This window comes from Spermophilus citellus, assembly GCF_964194105.1.
Source record: "Spermophilus citellus genome assembly, chromosome: 12".
NCBI classification, from domain to species: domain Eukaryota; kingdom Metazoa; phylum Chordata; class Mammalia; order Rodentia; family Sciuridae; genus Spermophilus; species Spermophilus citellus.
Genome location: NC_138198.1, coordinates 38,483,673 through 38,506,554, shown reverse-complemented (window position 1 = coordinate 38,506,554; position 22,882 = coordinate 38,483,673). Strand labels below are relative to the sequence as shown.

At 39.0% G+C, this 22,882-nt stretch overlaps 2 protein-coding genes across 2 annotated transcripts in view; one reads left to right on the top strand and one right to left on the bottom strand.

Moving 5' to 3' along the window:
- The window catches only part of LOC308631924 (methylglutaconyl-CoA hydratase, mitochondrial-like), a 182,146-nt gene that overhangs the window by 5,131 nt on the left and 154,133 nt on the right, over positions 1-22,882 (top strand). The window lies entirely within an intron of this gene.
- Positions 13,586-18,544, bottom strand: LOC308632037 (adenylate kinase 2, mitochondrial-like; the record flags this gene model as incomplete). The annotated part of the gene is made up of 2 exons (XM_081263692.1): positions 13,586-14,259; positions 18,512-18,544. 2 exons carry the CDS (start codon positions 18,542-18,544, stop codon positions 13,714-13,716), a joined length of 579 nt encoding a protein of 192 aa, XP_081119818.1. The 3' UTR covers positions 13,586-13,713.

The window sequence follows — 22,882 nt, the reverse complement described above, 5'->3', positions numbered from 1 at the left end:
TTTACCACTGAGCTCCATCTCCAGCCCTTTTTATTTTTTATTTTGAGATGGAGGTCTCATTAAGATGCTGAGTATCTCACTCAGTTGCTGAGGCTGGCCTTGAACTTGCAATCCTTCTGCCTCTATCTCCTGAGTAGCTGGGATTACAGGTGTGCGCCATTTGGCAGACTGCTTCTCTTCTAGTTTCTTAGGGTGGAAGCTTAAATTACTGATTTTAGTTTTATTTGTCTAATGCTATAAATTTTCCTGTAAGCTCTGCTGCATGTCATTTGTTTTGATAAGTAAATTTTTGTTTACTTCTACATATTTTAAATTTTGTCTTGACACTTTTTTTCAAGATGTATGCATTATTTAGAAGTGCCTTGTTTAATCTCTAAGTATTTTGGAGCTGAGATTTCTGTTATTGATTTCTAGTTTCTTTCCATGGTGGTCTGAGAGCACACTTCGTATTATTTCTGTTCTTTTAAATTTGTAAAGGTGTGTTCTGGGCACATAATGTGGTCTTTCTTGGTGAATGTTTCTGTGAGCTTGGGAAGAACATGTATTCATTCTGCTGTTGTGGGTTATTCTATATTCAACTAGTTTTGTTATTCAGTTTCATTTAGTTGATCAGTGGTGGTATTCTGTTCAGCTGTACCCTGATTTTCTGCCTGCTCTGTCACTTAGCAGAGAGTTGATATCTGCAGCTGTAATTCTGGATTTGTCTATTTCTCCTTGCAATTCTTTCAGTTCTTTTTTTAAAAATATTTTTTAAATTGTTGATAGACCTTTATTTTTAAAAATTTATTTATATGTGGTGGCTGAGAGTTGAACCTAGTGCCTCACACATGCCAGGCAAGTGCGCTCTGCTGAGCCCCAGCCCCCTCTTTCAGTTCTTAATTGACATAATTTGATACAAATATCATAGGATCATTATATCTTTTTAGTGTGGGTTGTTACAACTTAGTGTAACATTTTCAGGGGGCTTGGATTATATATGTGGTTATCAAATGGTCTTTTGGTCAGTACTTTTCAGTGGCTTATTCCGTATAATTTATTAGTAATGATGATCGAGGTTATTGAAGTTGGCAAAATTTTTAGAAGTAAAAATATACTTTCCCATGGTGAAATATAAAAGGCAGCATTACAGAAAGGTGCCACTTCACTTTCGGTCTCTTTATCAAAATTGAAGACTTTAAAACATCTAGAGTCTCTGCTATGAACAACAGTAATTTTATTTACTGCCTTTCTGATTTGTGTTAACATACATTATTAATTTTTATAGACAATATCTGGCCTCCTTTTGATGTAAGATAAGAGACGGTTTGCTGCTCTAGTTTGTCTTCTGCCTTCCAATTTCTGGCATTGCTAACACTCATTTATATCATCAAAATTTACGACAGTTACATTTTGTTCTCTTATCATAATTGTTATGCCTTATCTACATGTTGAATATAAACAGTGCTTATAATATTACTGATAACATTTTTGTTGATAATACCTTCACTATGTCTCTGGAATCAGTCTACTTCCTATTGTGACTACTACAGATGAAATCTGTGTAATTGTCATACTTTATATAGATCTCAGCAGTAGTGTCTTGATTGGTCTCCCTAAGTATATTCACCCTCTTTTTTTTCTTTTGTAAATTGAGATGAAATTCATATACAAAATTTATCATTTTAAACTTTTTAAGTGTATAATTCAGTAGGTTTTAGTTTGTCTATCATGTTGCACAATTGCAACCATTATCTAATTCCAGAATACTTTCTTTAAACTTTTTTACAAACTTCTACATCCCTGTCTTCTGATTGCCTTCTCCTCTCTAGCCTTTGGAAACCTCTGATCTTTTTTCTGCTGGTATCGATTCACCTATACTACATGTTTTGTAGAAATGGACGGTACATGTGGGATTTTTTTTGGGGGGGGGTGGTAATCTGACTGCTTTTCAGATTAGTATTTTCAAGGTTTTTCCATGCCATAGCTTCATTCCTTTTTATGACTGAGTAATATTTCATCATATGGATACATCACATTTTGTTTCCACTATTTGGATATTATGAATGTTTTTGAATATTTGTGTATGATTATTTGTTTGAACATATGTCATGTGATAATTTTATGTTTTTTTTAAGAGGAACCATTGAACTGCTTACTGTTAACATATCAGATGTGTAGTTTGCAAATATTTTCTCCTATTCTGTGGATTTTTAATTTTTTAAATAAAGTCTTACAAGTTTTTTTTTTCTTTTGTTACTTGTTTTTTTGGTGTTTCTTAATTATGAAATTTACCTGGTAATTCAAGATTGTAAAGGTGCACACATGCACACACTCATACACACACACACAAACACACACGCTTCTAATAATTTTATAGTTTTAGTGTACATTTGTATCTTTGATCCATTTTGAGTTAATTGCTGTATATGATGTGAGGAAGGGGCTCAACTCTATGTTTTTTTTTTCCATGTCAGAATTACTTTTCCTACTACAATTGTTGATAAACTTTTTTTATTTTTATATTTTGCCATTGAATTGTCTTGGCATCCTTGTCAAAGACCAGTTGACTTGTAAGTAAAAGGGTTTATTTCTGGACTCTGAATTTGTTTCCACTGATTTATGTGTATGTCTGTCCTTATGCCAGTAACTTCACTGGTTTTTTATAGTTTTGAAAGAACTTTTGAAATCAGTAAATATAAGTCCTTGAACTTAATTCTTTTTTTAAATTATTTTTGATTCTTCTGGGTCCCTTGCTTATTATTCATTTCTGCAAAAATGGTAGTTGGAATTTTGGTAGAGATATGTATGGAGATCAGTTTGCTTGCCATTTTACCAATATTAAATCGTCCACGAACATGGGACATATTTTTATTTATTTAAGTCGTCTTTAATTTCTTTCAGTGATGTTTTGTTGTTTTCAGGATACAGTCTTGAACTTTCTTGAATTTATTCCTAAATATTGAGTTATTTGAAAATGTGTTCTTTTTTCATTATGTGGCACCCCTCCCCTTTTTACCCATGTAACTTTTCCTTGGTATGAAGCTGGCTTTTTATGAAATTAATGTAGCTGTTCCTGCTTTCTTTTGATTATTGTTATCATGGCATATCTTTCTCCTTACATTTGCTTTTACTCTTTTACTTTGCATCTTAAATATTTTAAGGAGGTGTCTTGTAGACAACGTGTAGTTTGGTATTGTTTTTCTTGGTCTGCCTGACAGTCTGTCTTTGTTCAGAGTGGTAGTGGTTTAGATCGCTAAGTTGTCATTCTAATTGATATGGTTGGATTAATATCTACCATATTTATAGTTGCTGTTTATTTGTTGCCTTGTTCTGTGTTCCTGTTTTTGTCTTGTTTCTTCTACCTTGTGTGTATGTGTTTTTTCCCACTGCTGGGAATTGAACCTAGAGTCTCATGCATGCGAAGCATGCATTCTTCCACTGAGCTACATTCCTGCCCTATGACTTTTGTGGTTTTAATTAACATTTCTGTGATTCAATTCCCCCCTTTTTGGCATATTTAGTTTTTATAGTGTTGCCAGTATTAGTTAGCTTCTTATTAGTATATCCTATAAATACATAACTTTCTAATACCCTTATTAGAAATACTCTATAAAAAGAAAGGACTTAGTTTGGCTCAGGGTTTGGAGGTCCATGATCAAGTGGTCCCGTATCTTTGGGCCTCTGGAGCGCATGGTGGAGCAAACTGCTCACCTGCTGAACTAGGGGGCAAAGAGATGGAGAGCAGGGTCCGACAGTCCCCTTGAGAGCACTGCCCCAGTGACCTCAGGCCTGCCTCTCAGAAGTTCATGACACTTCTCATAGTGCCACCCTGGGGACCAAGCCTTTGTTGATTTATTTTTGGTACCAGGATTGAACCCAGGGGTACTTACACTGAGCCACATCCCACATCCCCAGCCTCTTATTAAGTAGCTTAGGGCCTCTGCTAAGTTGCTGAGGCTGGCTTTGAATTCTCGATCCTCCTGTCTCGCTGGGATTTTAGGTATGCACCACTGTGCCTGGCCCCAGGTTTTTATTGTATGAACATTTGCAAACATTCAGCATCGCCCTACAGTTCATGATATACATTTAGAGGTAATCCAAGTCTATTTTCAGATAACACTGGTATTTCAAGATTCATGGGTATTTTGTAATAAAATATTGCTAATTCCTTTCTCCATTTTACTTATACATAAACACACATAATTGAACATGTTGCTGTTATTATTTTGAATAAATTTTTATCTTAGACCAATTAAAATAAGAAAAACAATGCTTTTAATTCTACCTTATTCCTACTCTGATGCTTTATTTTCTTATGTAAATCTAGAATACTGACTTATATAATTTTCCTTCTCTCTAAAAAATTTTTTTGTTCTATTTTTTAATTTGTTCTTTTTAGATATACATGACAGTAGAGAGTATTTGGACATATTATACAAGCATAGAATATAAGTTATTCTAATTGGGATCCCAGTCTTGTGATTGTACATAGTGTGGAGTTTCACTGGTCGTGTATTCGTGTATGAACATAGGAAAGTTATGTCTGATTCATTCTACTGTCTTTCCTATGCCCATCCCCCCCTTTGTCTTTATTTCCCTTTGTCTAATTCATTGAACTTCTATCCACTCCACCATTGTGTTTTAGCATCTGCATATCAGAGAGAACATTTGGCCTATGGTTTTTTTGGGACTGGCTTATTTCACTTAGCATGATAGTGTCCAGTTCCATCCATTTACTGGCAAATGCCATAATTTCATTCTTCTTTAAGGCTGAGTAATATTCCATTGTGTGTATATTACATTTTCTTTATCCATTCATCTGTTCAAGGGCACCTAGGTTGGTTCCGTAGCTTAGCTATTATGAATCGAGCTGCTATTGATTGATGTGACTGCATCACTGTAGTATGCTGATTTTAAGTCCTTTCTGTATAGATCGAGGAGTGGATAACTGGGTCAAATGGTGGTTCCATTCCCAGCTTTCTATGGAATCTCCATATTGCTTTCTAGAGTGTTTGCACCAATTTGTAGTTCCACTAGCAACGTTTGAATGTACCTTTTCCCCCACATCCTTGCCAACATTTATTTTTACTTATATTCTTTTTTTTAAGAGAGAGAGAGAGAGAGAGAGAGAGAGAGAGAGAGAGAGAGAGAATATGAATTTTTAATATATTTATTTTTTAGTTTTCGGTGGACACAACATCTTTGTTTGTGGTGCTGAGGATGGAACCCGGGCCGCACGCATGCCAGGCGAGCACGCTACCACTTGAGCCACATCCCCAGCCCTTTACTTATATTCTTGATAATTGCCATTCTGACTGGAGTGACTTGGAATCTCATTGTAGTTTTAATTTGCATTTCTCTAATTGCTAGAGATGTTGAACATTTTTTTTCACATATTTTTTGACCATTTTTATCTCTTCTGTGAAGTGCCTGTTCAGTTCCTTTGCCCATTTATTGCTTGAGTTTGTTTTTTGGTGTTAGGTTTTTGAGTTTTTTGTGTATCCCGGAGATTAGTGCTATATTTGAGGTGGAAGTGTCAGATTCTCTCCCATTCTGTAGGCTCTCTCTTATGTTCTTGATTGTTTCTTTGCTCTGAGGAAGTTTTTCAGTTTGATCCATCCCATGTGTTGGTTCTTGATTTTATTTCTTGTATAAATAATTTCTTCTACTAATTTTTGCAGGCAGATCTACTGGCAATATATTTCCTCAACTTTTTTTTTTCTTTTAATCTGAGAAAGGCTTACTTCTGCTTTGCTTTCAAAGGATATTTTTACAGTTTTAAGAATTCTAAGTTGGAGGTTTTTTCCCCCTCTCTCAACACTTTAACTATAGTCATATGTTGCTTAATGGAGCACGCATTTTGAGAACTATGTCATTAGGTAATTTTGTCATTGTGTGAACATCATACAGTGTACATAAACGTTGATGTAATAGCCTACATAGCCTGCTGTTTATATAGGATGTATTGGGGGTGTGTGTGTGTGTGTGTGTGTGTGTGTGTGTGTTTTGCTTGTAGCTCCTAGGGCCATGATGAACAAAATAATTTGAGATTAAATTAAGCATGAGAAAAAATGATGGAAATAATGAGATGTGTTAAACATGTGATATATCTGGTTACTGCCATTGTAACATAGTGTGCTGTTTTACAACAAAATTCTATTAGTAGAAGGAGTGCACTCTAAAATAATGATTAAAGAAATAGCATAGTAAATACATAGACCAGTAGCAGTCATTTATTACTATTATCAATAATTTATTTGCTATACATAATTATATGTGCTATACTTTCATATGACCAGTGGCACAGTAGATTTGTTTATGTCAAAATCATCAGAAATATGTGAGTTATGTATTGTGCTGCAATACTGGGATGGATTTGACATCACTAGCTGATAGGAAAGTTTAAATTAGTTATAATCTGTGGGACCACTGTTGTTTATGTGATCTGTCATTGACTGGAATGTTCTCACATGGTATAGGCATGACTGTATTTCACTCCAGTCTCCTCTTGCTTACCTCATTTCTGAGGATAAGTTGTCTATAATTTTTTTCTTTGCCCCGTTTAGTTGAAATTTTGATTCTCTGACCTCTTTCAGGATTTTTTTTCTTTGTCTTTGATGTTCTAGAATTTGAAAATGATGTGTCGGGATGTAGTGTTTTGGGTATTCATCCTCCTGATCTTCTATGCCTTTCCTGAATCAGTGGGTTAGTGTCTGTCATTAATTTGATATTATTGATCATTATAGTTTCAAATATATATGTAATTATATGTATATTTATGCATATGTATATTTATATTTTGCACTGGGGATGGAACCCAGTAAAAAGTGGACCACATCTTCAGCCCTTTTTATTTTTTATTTTGAGACAGGGTCTTGCCAAGGCTGACCTCAAATGGTATATGCCACCGCACCCAGCTTGGTTAGTTTTTTCTTTTCTCTCTTTTTCTTTCTGGAGTTCTCATTGTGTGTGTTACTGCTTTTGGTCTACAGTTCTTGGATCTGGTATCATTTTCTTTCTTTTTGTTTTCCAGTTTTGGTGATTTCTGTTGTGCTATCCTGAAGCTCAAACAATCTTTCCTTAGCTGGTGACTGGATTTCTCTGGAGTTTTTCTCTCTCATACTTGTCCATATGAAACTTCAGCAGTTTGCTCCAGTTTCCATACCTCAGCAGTAGTTCTTGTGGCGATTTATGCCTTTTTATTTTATATTATTTATATATTTATTTTTTTTAGTGGTTGATGGACCTTTGTTTTATTCATTTATTTATATGCAGTGCTGAGAATTGAACCCAGTGCTTCACACATGTGAGGCAAGTGCTCTGCCACTGAGCTACAACCCCTGCACTGAGGTTTATACCTTTGAACTTCTGCTCAGACAAGCCACAATTCTCTGTCTCATTAATTTTGGGGGGCAGCAGTTAGTCCTGGTAGGCCTCTCTTTTCTCATAGTTCTACGATAAATTATTGTTTTTTCAGTTTTTTTTTTTTTTTTTGGTTAGAATTGAGTGACAATTTCTGGCTTCTTATGCTGGACTGCAAAGTGGAATTCCAAATTCATTGTTTTTGATTTGTTGCAAATTGTGTTTACTAATTTCATTTTTGGGTTGTTCATTGTCAGTCTGTAATTATGTGAACTTTCCTGAATTCCTTTATTAGCGCTTTTTTTTTTTTTTGATCTGATTTTCTCTTTATAGGATTATGTCCTTTATGAGTGGGAATTACTTCTTTCTTGCAAATTTGTATGATACTTAGTTTCTGTTTCCTTTTCTTTCCTTTTCGCCTAATTGACTTGGCTAGAACTTCCTGTACCATGTTAACGTGGCTGTGGTGAAAATAGGCATTCTTCTCATTCCTTATCTTTGAGAAAGACTTTCACTTTCATTGCTGAATCTGGTGATGTCAGCTGTGGTTTCTCATAAATGCCCTTTATCAGGTTGAGTTAAAGTTTCTATCTCTTACTAGTTGTTGCTTTAATTATTTTATAATCATCCAAGAGAGTTAGGCTTTGTCATATGCTTTTTCTACATTAGTTAAGATGATCATATGATTTTAAGATTTTTTTCTTTATTCTATGGATGTAGTGTATTACTTTGATTTTAGTATGTTGAACTTCTCTTGCATTCTTGGAATAAATCTCACCTGATCATGATGTCTAAAGCTCTTATTATGCTTTTGGTCTACAGTTCTTGGATCTGGATTGGTTTGCTAGTACAGACTGAGCATCTGTACTCTGAAAATCTGAAATCTGAAATGCTTCAGAATTTGTAACCTTTAGAGTTTTGGGCATGTTGCTATAAATGGAAAATTCCATGCCCTACCTCATGTGACAGATGGCAGTCAAAATGCAGGCAAACTAAAAATAGTGTGTAAAATTGCCTTCAGAATACTTATAGAAGGTGTATGTGAAACATACATTAGACTTTGGTCCTGTCCTGAAGACATCTCATTATGTATATGCAAATATTTTAAAATCCTGAAAAAAAATTGAAATGTCTTCTGGCCCCAAGCATTTTGTTTTTTGTTTTCTTTTTTTGGGGGGGGAGGTGGGGTGGGAAGGTATGTCTTTATTCTATTTAAATTAATTTTTCTTATATATGACAGCAGAATGCCTTACAATTTATATTACACATATAGAGCACAATTTTTCATATCTCTGATTGTATGCAAAGTATATTCATGCCAATTCGTGTCTTCATACATGTACTTTGGATAATGATGTCCATCATATTACACCATGATTTCATCCCCCTTCCCCCCCTTCCCCTCCCACCCCTCTTTCCTATCTAGAGTTCGTCTGTTCCTCCCATGTTCCCCCTCCCTATCCTACTATGAATCAGCTCCCTATATCAGAGAAAACATTCGGCATTTTGTTTTTTGGGGATTGGCTAACTTTACTTAGCATTATCTTCTCCAACTCCATCCATTTATCTTGCTTTTTTCTGATCCATTCTTTGTATTGTGGCCTAAATGACCTTTTTTTAAAAAAAATTGTTATATATGACAGCAGAATGCATTACAATTTATATTACACATATAGAGCACGATTTTTCATATCTCTGGTTGTACACAAAGTAGAGTCACACCCTGAATGGCCTTTTTTAAAGCAAGTGTGAACTTAGAAATAAATTTTTACAACTTGTTAAAAGCCAGTAGAAGAAACCTGTAGCAAGCATAACAATTGATGAAATGGCAGAAGCATTCTCATTAAAGATGTTGATAAAATAAGGAAACTTGTTATCTTTGCAAATCGTCTGTATTCGTTTTGTAGTTTTAGTTAAAGTAAAATGGTAAGAGAAGGAAATGAGACATTTAAGTCACCACTGGAACAGAAAAATGTTGCTGCCAAATGTTACTGTTATCCTTAAGTTGAGTTGTATCTGTTTTATGTAATCATGTGCATAAATATTTACTATCATTAGACTTTGTTGGATTGTTCCCTTTGCCAGTATGAAGTGACCTTATTTGTCTCTTCTGATTAATTTTGGCTTGGAGTCTGCTTTGTCAGATATAAAAGTAGCTATTCCTGCTTGTTTTCAGGCTTCATTTGTAATATATATATATATATATATATATATATATATATATATATATATATGTCTGCCTATAAGGTGAGTCTTGCAAAGAACATGTAATTGGATCTTGTTGTTTCAGCCATTCTGCCACCCTATGCCTCCTAATTGGAAAGTTGAGACCATTTATCTTCATTGTTATTATATAGAAAGGTTTATTAATTCCTGCCATTTTGATTTATTTTTGATGTTTAATTTGGTCATGTTTCTAATTTGCTTAGATGTTTTTCAAGTGAGATTTGACTATTTGAGTGCTTTGGGGTCTGTTTTTATTTGTTTTGTTTGTAGTATGTAAGAATTTTCTGTAGTGGTGGCTTAGTAGTCGTGGATTCTTTTAATTTTGCTCAACTACTTCATCTTCAACTCTGAAGCATAGCTCTGCAGGATATAGTAATCATGGTTGATGGTTATTTTATTTCACATTCATTCCACACTCTCCTTGATTTTAGAATTTGCTGAAAAATTAGAATAATTATGATTGGCTTTCCTCTAAATGTGACATTTTCCTCTGAGGCTTTCAATATATTTTTTAAATAGTTTTTTATTTGTAGATGAACACAATACCTTTATTTTATTTGTTTTTATTTTTTGATGTGGTGCCAGAGATTGAACCCAGTGCCTCACACATGCTAGGCAACCACTGTACCACTGAGCCCCAGCCCCAGCCCCGAGGCTTTCAATATTTTATTCTTGCTCTGTATGTTAGTCATTTTAATTATAATGTGTCTTGGAGAAATTATTTTTGTGTGGGGCTGTACTGGTGATTGACCTCAGGGCACTTGACCACTAAGCCACATCCCTAGCTCTATCTTTTTTTGTTTTTTTTAGAGATAGGGTCTCTCTGAGTTGCTTAGCACCTCACCATTGCAGAGACTGACTTTGAACTCACAATCTTTTTGCCTCAGCCTACTGTATCCTCCTTGGGCTGCATAATAAATGTTTGGTTAGCAGGCATCAGCATCATTGTACATTTCCATCAGAGCTCTTGGGTGACCATGTACATTGTCAGTGAGTAGGAATCTTTTTTGTTTTTAATCCTGAGCAATAGTTCTTAACAGTAGACTGGGTTTAATGATGTTGTAGACAGATGTGTTGTCATTCAGACTTTGTTGTTCTATTTATAAAGCACAGGCAGAGATTTAATATAATTCTTCAAGGGCCCTAGGAGTTTTGAAGTGGTCAAAAGTGAGCATTGGATTCGACCACCAATTGCATTATTCCCTAACAAGAGAGTCAGCCTGTCCTTTGAATCTTTGAAGTCAGAAAATGACTTTACTTTTCTATGAAAATCCTAGATGACCTCTTCTTCCAGGAGAAGGGTGTTTCATCTGTGTTTGGAGACCTGCTGGCAGTGTAGCCACCTTTCTGAGGGGTCGGAGCTGGATCTTCTGGGTAACTTGCAGCAGCTTCTCCATCAACACTTGCTGCCTCACCCTCATGCTGTGGAGATGTATTCTTTCCTTAAACTTTATGAACCATTCTGGGCTAGTTTCAGACTTTTCTTCCAGAGCTTCCTCACCCCTCAGCTTTCAGTGGATTGAAGAGAGATAGGGCCTTGCTCTGGATTAGGATTAAGGATTGTTGTAGTTGGCTTGATTTTTTTTCCCCATCCAGACAACTAGAACTTTATCCACGTCAGTAATGAGGCTCTTTGACTTTTATATCGTTTGTTTATTCATTGGAGTAGTACTGTGAATTTCCTTTAAGAATTTTCTCTTTGCATCCACAACTTTTGTCCAAGAGACCTAACTTCTGGTTTTTCTTAGTTTTCAACATGCCTTCCTAAGCTGTGCTTCAGTGTAAGCAATGTGTGTATGATTCGTATTTTCATTTGAGTGCTTAGAGGGCATTGTAGGATTATTAATTGGCCTAATTTCAATTTGTGTCCCAGTTAAGTTTGCTTGTCTTATAAAAGCTTGTTTTGTGGTGACCCAAAATAATAACATCCGAAATCACTGATCACAGATCAGCTTAACAGATATAAGTGCTGAGAAGGTTCAAAATGTGATAATTACCAAAAGGTGGCACAGAGACACATAGTGAGCATATGCATTTGAGAAAATGGCACCGATAAGACTTTTTGGCACAAGTTGTTACAAACCTTCAATTTGGAAAAAGTGTGTTATTTATTAAATAAAACAGTGAAACAATTAAATAAGACTGTATGTAAATATATATGAATATGTAAAAACAAATACATGTATATTTTTTCCTATTTATTCATACTGTGGATCTTAGGAACCTCAGTATATGATTTTTTTTTTAATTGAGAACTTTCACCTTTCACTTAAAGGGAGTACTTTATGGCTTTTCTGTGGCATATCTGAATTGTCAGCATTACTTCTCTTATAGTTTGTGGCCATTGTTAAGTAAAATAGGGGCTACTTGAACATTAACAGCTTGTCTATAACAGTTCATCTCAAAACTGAGCCCCTAAGTGACTAATATTGTGTTGTGTATACAGTGTGGTTACTCTGGGAAAAAGGGAATGTGTTAGAACCAGATTTAGGTCTTCATGTCTGGGGTGAGATGGAACAGGACAAAGCAAGGTTTCATCATACAACTCAAGTAGTGCATAATTTAAAACTTAAGAATTCTTGTTTATTTCTGGAATTTTCTACTTAATATTTTTGGACTGTCATGACTGTGGGTAACAAACAGTGCAAAATGAAAGTGTGGATTAGGAGCTATGCACCTGCCCAGTAGTGGGATTGCTGGGCCTTGATAGTTGTTTTGAGGAACCTCCCTGTACTTCTCCATGATGTGTGTACTAATTTGCATTCTTATTCATAGAGCTCAAGAATTCCCTTTTCTTCATTTGCTATCATTTATTTTTTTTCTTTGTTTTTAAGATTTTATTTATTTATTTTTTTAGTTGTCAGCAGATACAACATCTTTGTATGTGGTGCTGAGGATCGAACCCGGGCCGCACGCATGCCAGGCGAGCGCGCTACCGCTTGAGCTACATCCCCAGCCCATCATTTATTTTTGATAATAGCCATTTTAACTGGTGTGAGGTGATACAAAATTATAATTTTGTATTTTCCCTGATGATTAGTGATACTGAAAATTTTTTCATATACTTGTTGACATTTTTTTTTTTACAAATTTTTAACATACTTTATTGACTTAGGGTCAAACAAGGCAGCATTTGGTCAATTAAGAAAGGCACCTCATTGAAGAAAATACATCACAGTGCTGTCGAGTGTCCCACTCACAGGATATGAGGATGGAAAGGGTAATCTTTGGATGATATAGCTTAGGACACTTGTTCATTTTATTATTTTTATTTACTTATTTTTCATGGTGCTGGGGACTAAACTCAGGGCCTTGTGCATGCCAGGCAAGCATTATACGACTGAGCTACATCCCCAGCCCTTGCTCATTTATTAAAAAGGGTCCTTTCACATACCACAGATGAAAGAAGGCATAAGATTGTGGCATGTGCTGAGTGGTTGCTGAGACCGTGAGCTTAGCCATGAGAGTGGTGAATCAGGGGAAGGGAAAGAGACCCACCTCCCCTTTTTTCCCCAACAATAGAAAACTTGATTTGTGGAGCCCCACCTCCAACGATATACCCCTTATCTCTTTTAGGTGTGGAGATGATTTTTTTTTTAATTGATGCTAGGGATTGAACCAGGTCCTTGCACATGCTAGGCAAGTGCTCTATTGCTGAGGTACATCCCTAGCCTATAGAGATGATTTTTTGATCTTATGGTGTAGGGCACCAGCGTTAACAATCAAACACTCTCTCTTCTAAGCTACAGAACACACAGGACCACAGTTTGATTTCCTGCATTCTTGGCCTGGCACCCCATGAGGTTCTGAGATAAAAGCTGAGGTCTAAGAACACTGGCTTTAAAATATATTGTCACCAGTTCAGAGTAAATGAAAACCCGATTGCTTAGAAATAATACTGTATCACCCTATTTGTATCCACACCCTCAATCACAGTATTTTTTTTTAATTAATTGTTTATATTTTTAAAATTCCCACCTACATGTAAAAAAAAAAAAACCCACTCACTACAACACTGCTGGTCTTCCAAATAGTCTTTCCCTCTCCATGCTTCCCCTGACACCCTTCCCCTCTGCCCAGCACCAAAGAGCAGGGATCATGCCGCGGGTTGATGAGCAGTGGTGCAGTCTCACCTGGCCTTCTTTACTAGGATGTGGCTTTGGAGAAAGCTGCTAGGATGCTTGCAAATACGACATCAGGGGTCTGGGATGCATTGATGGCAGAGTGGATCCCCCGCTTCCTGTAGTACTCCACAAGTGGGGTGGTCTGGGAGTGGTAGGCTTCCAGGCATATTTTCAAGGCCTTCTCATTATCATCTGATCGGCGGATCAAGGGTTCCCCAGTGATATCATCTTTCATGGGTTGCTTTGGGGGATTGAACTCCTCATGGTAGGACCGGCCACTTCTGGGGTGAATCAGCCTTCCAGTGATTCTCCGGATTAGCAGGGAGTCTGGAATGCGGAATTCAATCACAGAATCAAGCTTCTCTTTCCTCTTCTCCATGAGGTCATCAAGCATTTCTGCCTGTCTCACAGTCCGAGGGAAGCCGTCCAGAAGAAAGCCATTTTTGCATGACGGGGTCTCCAAATTCTTCTCAATAAGCTCCACTACCATTTCATCACTCACCAGTTTCCCAGCATCATTTGTTGAAGAGGCTATCTTTTCTCCAATGTATGTTTTTGGCAACTTTGTCTAGTATGACATAACTGCATTTATGTGGGTTCTGTGTCTTCCATTCTGTTCCATTGGCCTACCATTGGTCTATTTTGGTGCCAATACCATGTCATTTTTGTCACTATAGCTCTGTAGTATAGTTTAAGGTCTGGTATAGCAGTACCACCTGCTTCACTCTTCTTGCTAAGGATTGCTTTGGCTATTCGGGGTCTCTGATTTTTCCAGATGACTTTCATGGTTGCTCTTTCTATTTCTATAAGAAATGACATTGAGATTTTAATTGGAATCTCATTGAATCTGTAGAGCACTTTGGGTAGTGTGGCCATTTTGACAATGTTGATTCTGCTTATCCAAGAGCATGGGAGGTCTTTCCATCTTCTAAGGTCTTCTTCAATTTCTTTCTTTAGTGTCCTGTGGTTTTCATTGTAGAGGTCTTTCACTTTTTTTTGTTAAATTGATTCCCAAGGTTTTTATTTTATTTTATTTTATTTTATTTTATTTTATTTTGAGGCTATTCTGAATGGGGTAGTTTTCCTAATTTCTCTTTCAGAGGATTCGTCACTGATGGATAAAAGTGCATTTGATTTATGGATATTGATTTTATATCCTGCTACTTTGCTGAATTCATTTATTAATTCTAGAAGTTTTCTGGTGGAATTTTTTGGATCCTCTAAGTATAGAATCATGTCATCAGCAAATACTGCTAGTTTCCGTTCTTCTTTTCCTATTGGTATCCTTACAACTACTGCTCCTCTGTGACACAAGCACCAACTCAGAACCAAAGCTGAGTCACCGCCTTTGTCTAGAAGCTCTGCCTCACAGAAGCCAGCACAGTCACTTCTGGACAGGGGCTCCCACGGTCCTCTGCACATGTCCACTATGGACCCATCACACTGCTCCCTGGCTGCATGTACACATGAAGAGTCCCGGGTAGTTCCAGATGAAAGATGCTTCTTAATGAAATTGAATTCACTCATTTTATTACTCATGATTCTCCGGAGAAACAGACGAATAGGATCTGCATGAGACAGACCGAAATTGACACAGAGATGAACAGAGGATTTATTTTAAGGAAACGGCTCTCATGATGATGGAGCTGAGAAATCCAAAATCTGCAGGGCAGGCTGGAGACCCAGGAAAGTGTTGGTGCTACTGTTCACATCCAAAGGCATTCTGGAGGCAGACTTCCCTCCTTCTCAGGGTCGATCAGTCTTTTTCTTAAGCCTTCCACTGATTGGATGAGGGCCAGCCATGTTATAGAGGATAACTTGCTTCCCTCTAAGTCCCCTGACTTATATGTCGATCCACTAAAAACACCTCCATGGGTGACATCCAGACCAATGTTTGACCCCATAACAGGGAAATGCGACCTAATCGAGGTGAAAAATTAAATCATGTTCATTTTATATGCTTTGTTCAACACTTAGTAAATAGTCAATAAGTGAGGAAGGAAGAGAGAAGGAGAGGAGGAAACAGAAAAAGAAATCAGCCGGTTCTGAAAATGTCTTGGCAGATCACGAAAAAAAATTATTAAAATAAAAAATGCAGTTTTCCTAATGCCTACTTTGAACGTCAATAGCTTGATTATGTAAGTTCTGATGCAATCACCGAAAAATAGATCACATTCAGTTACTAACAGGGCTAGAAAACTAAACACAGGCAGTGGTACATGGTGCACTACGTCCGACAAAGTCCAAACTCTCCAGGAGGAATTTGGGGACCTTCACTCGCTGGGTCCCGCTCTGCTCTCTTAAGAGGCTAGACCTAGAAGGCCAGAGACAGCTAGGGAACACTTTCCCCACCCTAACACATCTGCTTTTATTTGTCTCCTACTTTATCCAGCCAGAAAAGTTTTTTAGACAATTAAAACAAAGAATACAGAAACACTAAATAGAATACTAACACCAAAGAGTAAAAATCTAAATACATAAAATCATCTCCATAGACTCAGTCCTCCTGTTCTATCCACTTAAAGGAACAGACCCAATTGTCAAAGGATCTCCAAGTGGGGATACGTAAAAGACCCACAACATAAGTAACGCTCCACCAGACTGATGTTTTAAGTCTCAGTCACGGGCTTTTAATACAGGGATTTCGACTTCTATTATTTTATACTCACTGCTAATCTTTAGTAACACATGCATATTCACGGATCTCCGTAGCTTACAAGCTAGGTCACTGCACACTAGCCAAATAAACCATTTCACCATGGAAGCACAAGCTTAAGATTTGAAAGCAAGAATGGATCCACCACCTCCCACCCAGCAAGTGAAAAGAACAAGAGTGACTGGCAGAAGGATTGGCAGAGGGGCGCCTAGCTGCATCTGGGCTTCCTCAGTGGATGGGTGTGCTAAAGTTTGTGAGAAGGCAATTGGGTTCATGGTTACCATAGTTTCAATGTATCCCCCAAAGTTCAAAGTTTGGAAACTTCATCCCTGCTGAGAGCCACAGCGAGTCAGAATGGCCCCTGGCATTTTACCAGAAGTATGGTTGAGAGGCGAGCCATTAAGATGATGTTGGATTGAAACAGGTTGTGTATTCAATTGTATATTAGAGCTTTACTGTCCGGTAATAGGATGGCTCTTGCTAAGCTACTTTAGAGTTCCTGGGGGTTCGGAGAGTGAGTGTGTGCGCAGTCTGGGGGAGGGAGTTCCGGTTGGTGTGTGGAGTGTTCCTGGAGGAGCCGCGTGGGTGGCGTTCAGGAGAGTTCCCGGGGAGTGTGCTGGTGGAGTTTGGAAATAAAGTTTGTTCCTGCTTGAGTGGCTCGTGATTTGTGCCCAGCCAGACTGCGGCACATCCCCAATGCAAAAGTGTTGGAAGATGGGACCAAATAGAGGTGTTTTGTCCTCTTGGGTGGATAGACATTATTATGGGGGAATGAACTGGTTATAAAAGTGGGTTGGCTCTCCCTTGCACTCACACTTCCTGTCTCCAGTCTCTCTGCCTGGCATGCTCTCTTGCCCTACCACCTTCTGCCAGGGGGTGACACAGCTAGGGGTCCCTTTTCAGGTGTAAACCCCTCCACCTTGCACTTCTCAGCTTCTAGAACTATAAGGAATAAATATCCGTTCTTCATAACTTGCTCAGTCATAGGAGCCAAAATGGACTAAGACAATGATCCATCTAAACTGATAGCAGCCAGTGTTAAAAAAAATTATTCATGACATGTTAAATTACAGTGTATTTGTTCATTTTCTATGGCTGTAAAAATATACCTGAGGCTGAGTACTTTGAAGAAAAGAAATTTATTATCTCATAGTTTGGGAGTCTGAAGGTCCAAACAGCATGGCACTGGCTCTGGCCAGGGCCCACCTGGCTCCATTAAACATGGCAGATGGAATCACAACAGGAGCACATGCCAGAGACACTGAGAGACATGAAGCCAGGGGGGGAGGTGTAGGGGTTCTGTATTTGGGATTGGGGTCCCTGATGACTTCATGGCTGTGACATGCTTGGTGCCTGGGAAAGTTTCTGTGCAAAGGCATAGGATGCCTGGTTGCCGTGGTAATGCCCGCCACGCTAGAGTCTTATCAGCTTCGACCTTAATCTTAGGCACATAACTCCTGGGAATAAAGGAACTTGTTTGCTTAAAAACTACAATGTTTCACCAAGATCCCTTGCTCCTGCAGCTGCCCACCTAACAGTAACTTCAGACAATGGACTTTCTTGAGAGCTGCACAAAGCTCCTGACATTGCATATTGTAACTGTGAAATGTAACTGCAGAATGAGCAACTTAACTGATACTATAAACAATAATGTGGTGATGGTACTAACGACCTAATGTGACTTATCGGTATAGATAAACGTGGCCGCTTGGACAAAGAGCCACTCTGCCACCTTCCCTGCCTCTGCACCTTGTCTCTGTGTCACCTCTTTATTATTATTTTTTTACAGGAAAGAGTTAGTCACAGTTTTTGTAGCATTCCTCTCAAGACACTAACTAGGGTCCTGCAAGAACTATATTCGTCCCTTTGAAGGGCAGGACTTAAAAAAAGGTGTCTACACAACAATAATGCTTGTCATTGAAAGCCTGAATCCCATAAAGTACTTGATTAGAAGAAATCTTTTTTTCCAAAGATGGAAAATATCACTGAGAAGAGGACATGCTTTGACTCACACCCCTCCCTGGAACACCGCAGGGAGAGGATCATGGAGTGGGGGCAGCTGGGGCTCCCTGGCCCTCAGGGTTTTGAGGCAGGAGCTCCTCATTGTCCGTACCAACGTTAGGCCCCACCCCATTAGTTCCTGCATCTGAAGAGCCTGTCTCACCTCAAGCACCAAGACGTGGAGTCCGCTGACCATGGCCTGAAAAATGCCTGAAACCGTGAGCCAAAATAAATCTTTCCTCCTTTGAGTTGATTATTTCAGGTTATTTTGGTCACAGTGATGAAAAACTGACCAATAGAAGTTTTCTCAGAAGTGCCTACATCTACACAAGGCAAATATCAAAGCCCTCAGCCACATGTTCTCCGAGAGCCGAGAGTGATAGGGGAATAAGCTAGACATAGTTGCGGGGTAAATCCAACTCACCACCTGTGATTCTAATGGCATTTCTTGCCTCACACTGGAACACATGGTCGACTGGTTCAAGCCTTGGGAGACTTATTCATGCCGTCTGCCCAGGATCTTACCAGTTTTAAAAATTAAAGGTCCATGAGCCAGGTACCCCCTCAATTCTGGTCAAACGGGAACAGTTAGCTCCCTTGCTTAAGTCCAGTGGGACTCTGATAAAAGCCAATGACTTGAGACCCTCCAAACAATACACCCTGCATGATTCTACTGGCACAGAATTTAAAAACAGGCAGAAGTATTGCTGTTAGAAGTTGGGAGAGTGTTAACTTGATGAGATTAACAACTGCAAAGTGGTCCGTGGGTCTTGGGGAGCTGGTCAAGTTCTAGTTCTTCACCTGATGCTGGCTGCATTGGAGTTTCAGTGTGTGAACATTCTCTGAGCTGCTCACACATTGAGGCAAAGGATAGATTTTATGTAGGCAGACAGAAATGGGAACCCCAGAGAAGGGGGTCCTGCCACCCCAGATTGAAACCCTAGGCTAAAATTCCTTCTTTGCTTTTGGCTGCCTAACTGAAAGTTCCACTTATGCTTGGGTTCCCAAACCCTAACCTTAGTCAACTTCAAAGAGGTATTTTTAACACAAGCGGTGCTTTTGTTTTAAGGAACAAACTCAGGTCAACAAAGATATTAAGCCATCCCATTATGGGAAGAAGAAATTAAAATCGTATGCTTTCCATTGAGACAGAGGGACCTTCTAATGAAAGACTAGTTAGTTCCTCATCAACAGAGCATGGAGCTCCTAGACAACAGACACCCGTTGGCAACCCTCTCTTGGGACCCTTTCCTCTCCTGGAGCTCCACTTTCTTTCTATCACTCTCATGAATCTTGTTATTGTGTGCTTTCTCCCTTGTTTTCCACAGATTTCATTCTAAAAATTGGCAAGACAAAATCCTCATCCATCCACGCTCCATGTTGCAATTTGAGACGTGCACTTTGCATGTCAGAATCTAAAGGGAGAAGGAAAGACTAGGCATGTACATTTGGGAATGATCAGACTGTGCAGTATTTAACATCATAAGAAGACCAAGTCTTGGTTCTATGAGAATCAAGAATGGATCCCAGGATTGGGGTATGTGAATGCTCCTCAGTGACCTAGATGAAGGCAGATTCACTGGTTCCACAGAGAACAGGAGTTAAAAAATGGAGACCACCAGGCATGGTGGTGCACACCTGTAATCCCAGCAGCTCAGGAGGCTGAGGCAGGAGGATCTCAAGTTCAAAGCCAGCCTCAGCAAAAGCAAGGTGCTAAGCAACTCAGTGAGACCCTGTCTCTAAATAAAATACAAAATAGGGCTGAGGATGTGGCTCAGTGGTTGAGTGCCCCCTGAGTTCAATCCCTAGTACCAATACATACATACATACATACATACCAGACATGGAGACCAAGCTTATAAGAGTATTTCCTATGGACTTTATAATGTGAAGCTAAGAGAGGCGCAAGGTAAGGTTGTGGCCAGAAAGGAAAGTAGAGTCAGGAAAAGGATTCAGTTGAAGAAGAGGTGAGAGGTATCTCCTCTTCTATGGGTCTGCTAATCTTTATTTGGGATCTGTTTTAAAGCTAGTGATAACGATAGATAGGTAGGTAGATGGTAGAAATAGTTAAGGTGATGTTAGATGAAAGATAGATGACTGACATGATAGGTAAATGATGGGTGATAAATACATAGAGTCTAGATAGCTGATAAGTAGATGACAGCTAGGTAGGAAGGTCAGTTAATGATAGGTAGGTAGATATGATAGGAGACGGGGTGGGGAATTTATTTAATCATTCTATTGATTAAAAATAACCTCATTAGGAGAGACTGACCAGGGTCCTTGAAGAAGTGATATGGGACATGAGACTTGAATGCTCTGAACGTAGGGAGAGGAGGGTTACCAGAAGAGGGAAAAACTCACACAAAGCCCTAGCGGGGACCTGAGGCACAAGCAGAACTGAAAGGGGCCAGTGTGGCTCAAGAGCAGAGAAAGAGAAAGTAGAGCCAAGGGATCCCAGAGAGGTCCACGGGACAAGCCAGGCAGGGCCTTGTGGATGCTGAGGGGTACAGATCTTGGTGGTAAGAGGAAGTCTCTAGAGGCTGTTGAGCAGGAAGTGATGTGGTCACTGTGAGATGTGTGGAGACAGGACAGAGATGAGCAAGAGAGGATGCAGGTTCCTGCAGGAGGCCAGTGCCCAGGTCAGCAGTTTGGGGTACCCTGGTCCAGAGCCTGTAAATGAGAGAAGGCAACTGTTTCAGGGGAGTCATGATGTGAAGGAGGGGGGATTTGCAGTCAAGGCGGTGTCAAGGGTGAGCCCTGGGATTTTGGCTTGCCCCCCCCCCCCGCCACTGAATGAGTGGCCACAGCCTGTGCTGGCAGGAGGGCACTGGAAGGGACCAGTCTGGGACGTGTGAAGTGTGGCTGCAAAATTGCAGAGAATCAGAGGTTCTGCAGATGTCAACAGACCCCATCGAATGTGAGAGATTCCTTTTCCCAGCAGAGTCATTGGGACACAGGTTTTCATCTTGTTCACCAATCCTGACCCCAAACATGACTGCCTGAACTGTGAGCTTGTGGCTTCCTACCCAATTCTTCAACCCTGTCCCATAGGCATGCTCCTTCCCATTCCTAGTGGGTGACCGAGACAGTGGGAGAGTGTGCTACCAGGCCAGGGATGCAGCAGTCAAGATCCACCTGACCCAGCCACCTGAAGCTGTAACCAACCTGTGTGCTCCTGAGGAGTGCGGAACCTGTTTTCCTAGCAACCTGTAAGTCAGCAAAACCACTGGAGTGATACATGGAGCTTCACAACCAACCAGATCCTGGTGACATCAATACCAGAAATGTGCCTGATGTTATTCGCTTAAGTTAAACCAGCTACATTCAAGTTTGGATGAAATCACTTTTGTCCTGGGTACTTTATAAGCCCTGTCCTTCTGATGCAAATTACAGGGACCCACTTGTCTTGCTCACACCCAGGACTCACTTCTTTCCATGAGTTTCCCCTTTCACCCTGGGATGATTTCACCCTGTGCAATCCTGGATCTGTCTGCCTCTCTCAGGTCTCACAGAACCTTGGGCTGGGACCAGGTCTCTTTTTTTCCAGAACCCTGGTTATCTGAGTTTCACCATGGTCACTCAGAACTGCAATATTAATCATATTCTCCTGGGAGAACTTGTAAGAACACCACCTGCTCCTTTATATTCTCAACCCTATGGAGTGGATGAAGGAATTTGCAGTGGTTAGAGTTGAGAACCTCTGCAAATGGCAAGCAGACTCGAGATAGTTTCTGCTTACTCTAGGGAGAAGTGGATTGTCCTCACAGAGAAACCAAACCCAGAAGCTTGAGCAGCACCCACCAACATGAGACCAAAGAGGAGAAATGAATAAAGAAGGTGCAGAACTTAAGGAAGCCTCCAAAAAGGTGAAGCACCCTGACCTGCATGGTGATATTAGTCACATGACCATGTGTAGCTGCAAGGGAAGCGGGGAAACAGAGTCCTCATTCTAAATAGGCATGTGTTCAGCTAAAATGATATTGCTCTGGGAGGACAGATCTTGAATGATAACAAACCACTCATAGACTATTAGTCTTACCTTGTCATTTCTGAATGCTTAAAATAGTTTACAAGATAAATTAATTGAAATTCTGGTGACAATTTAGATTATCTCCATTGATTCATTTCAACATTTTCAAAATGTTCCAATGGTTTATAATCATCTACAGTGAATTCTAAATAAATTCCTGCATTTTATCTACCTCCATCCAACATTCTCTTAAGTTTAAAAATATTATTGACTAAAATAAAACATATTGTAAACTGACTTCGCTAATTTTTATAAGATACATATCAATTAAGAATGTTTAACACAATAACTAATATACCACCATGCTGTTGGCAGTTATTCATTGTAATTCTAAATGGTAGGACTTTTTGAAATGTGTTTATTTTAGCTTTAATCCTGTTCCAAATTTCTGCACCAATAAGACACTTTCCTCTCTGTAGCTCCATCTGCTAATTGAAATTTTGTTTTAAGAAACCATGGTAACACATGTTTTGCCATAACACAGAGTGGAAGGAATTAATT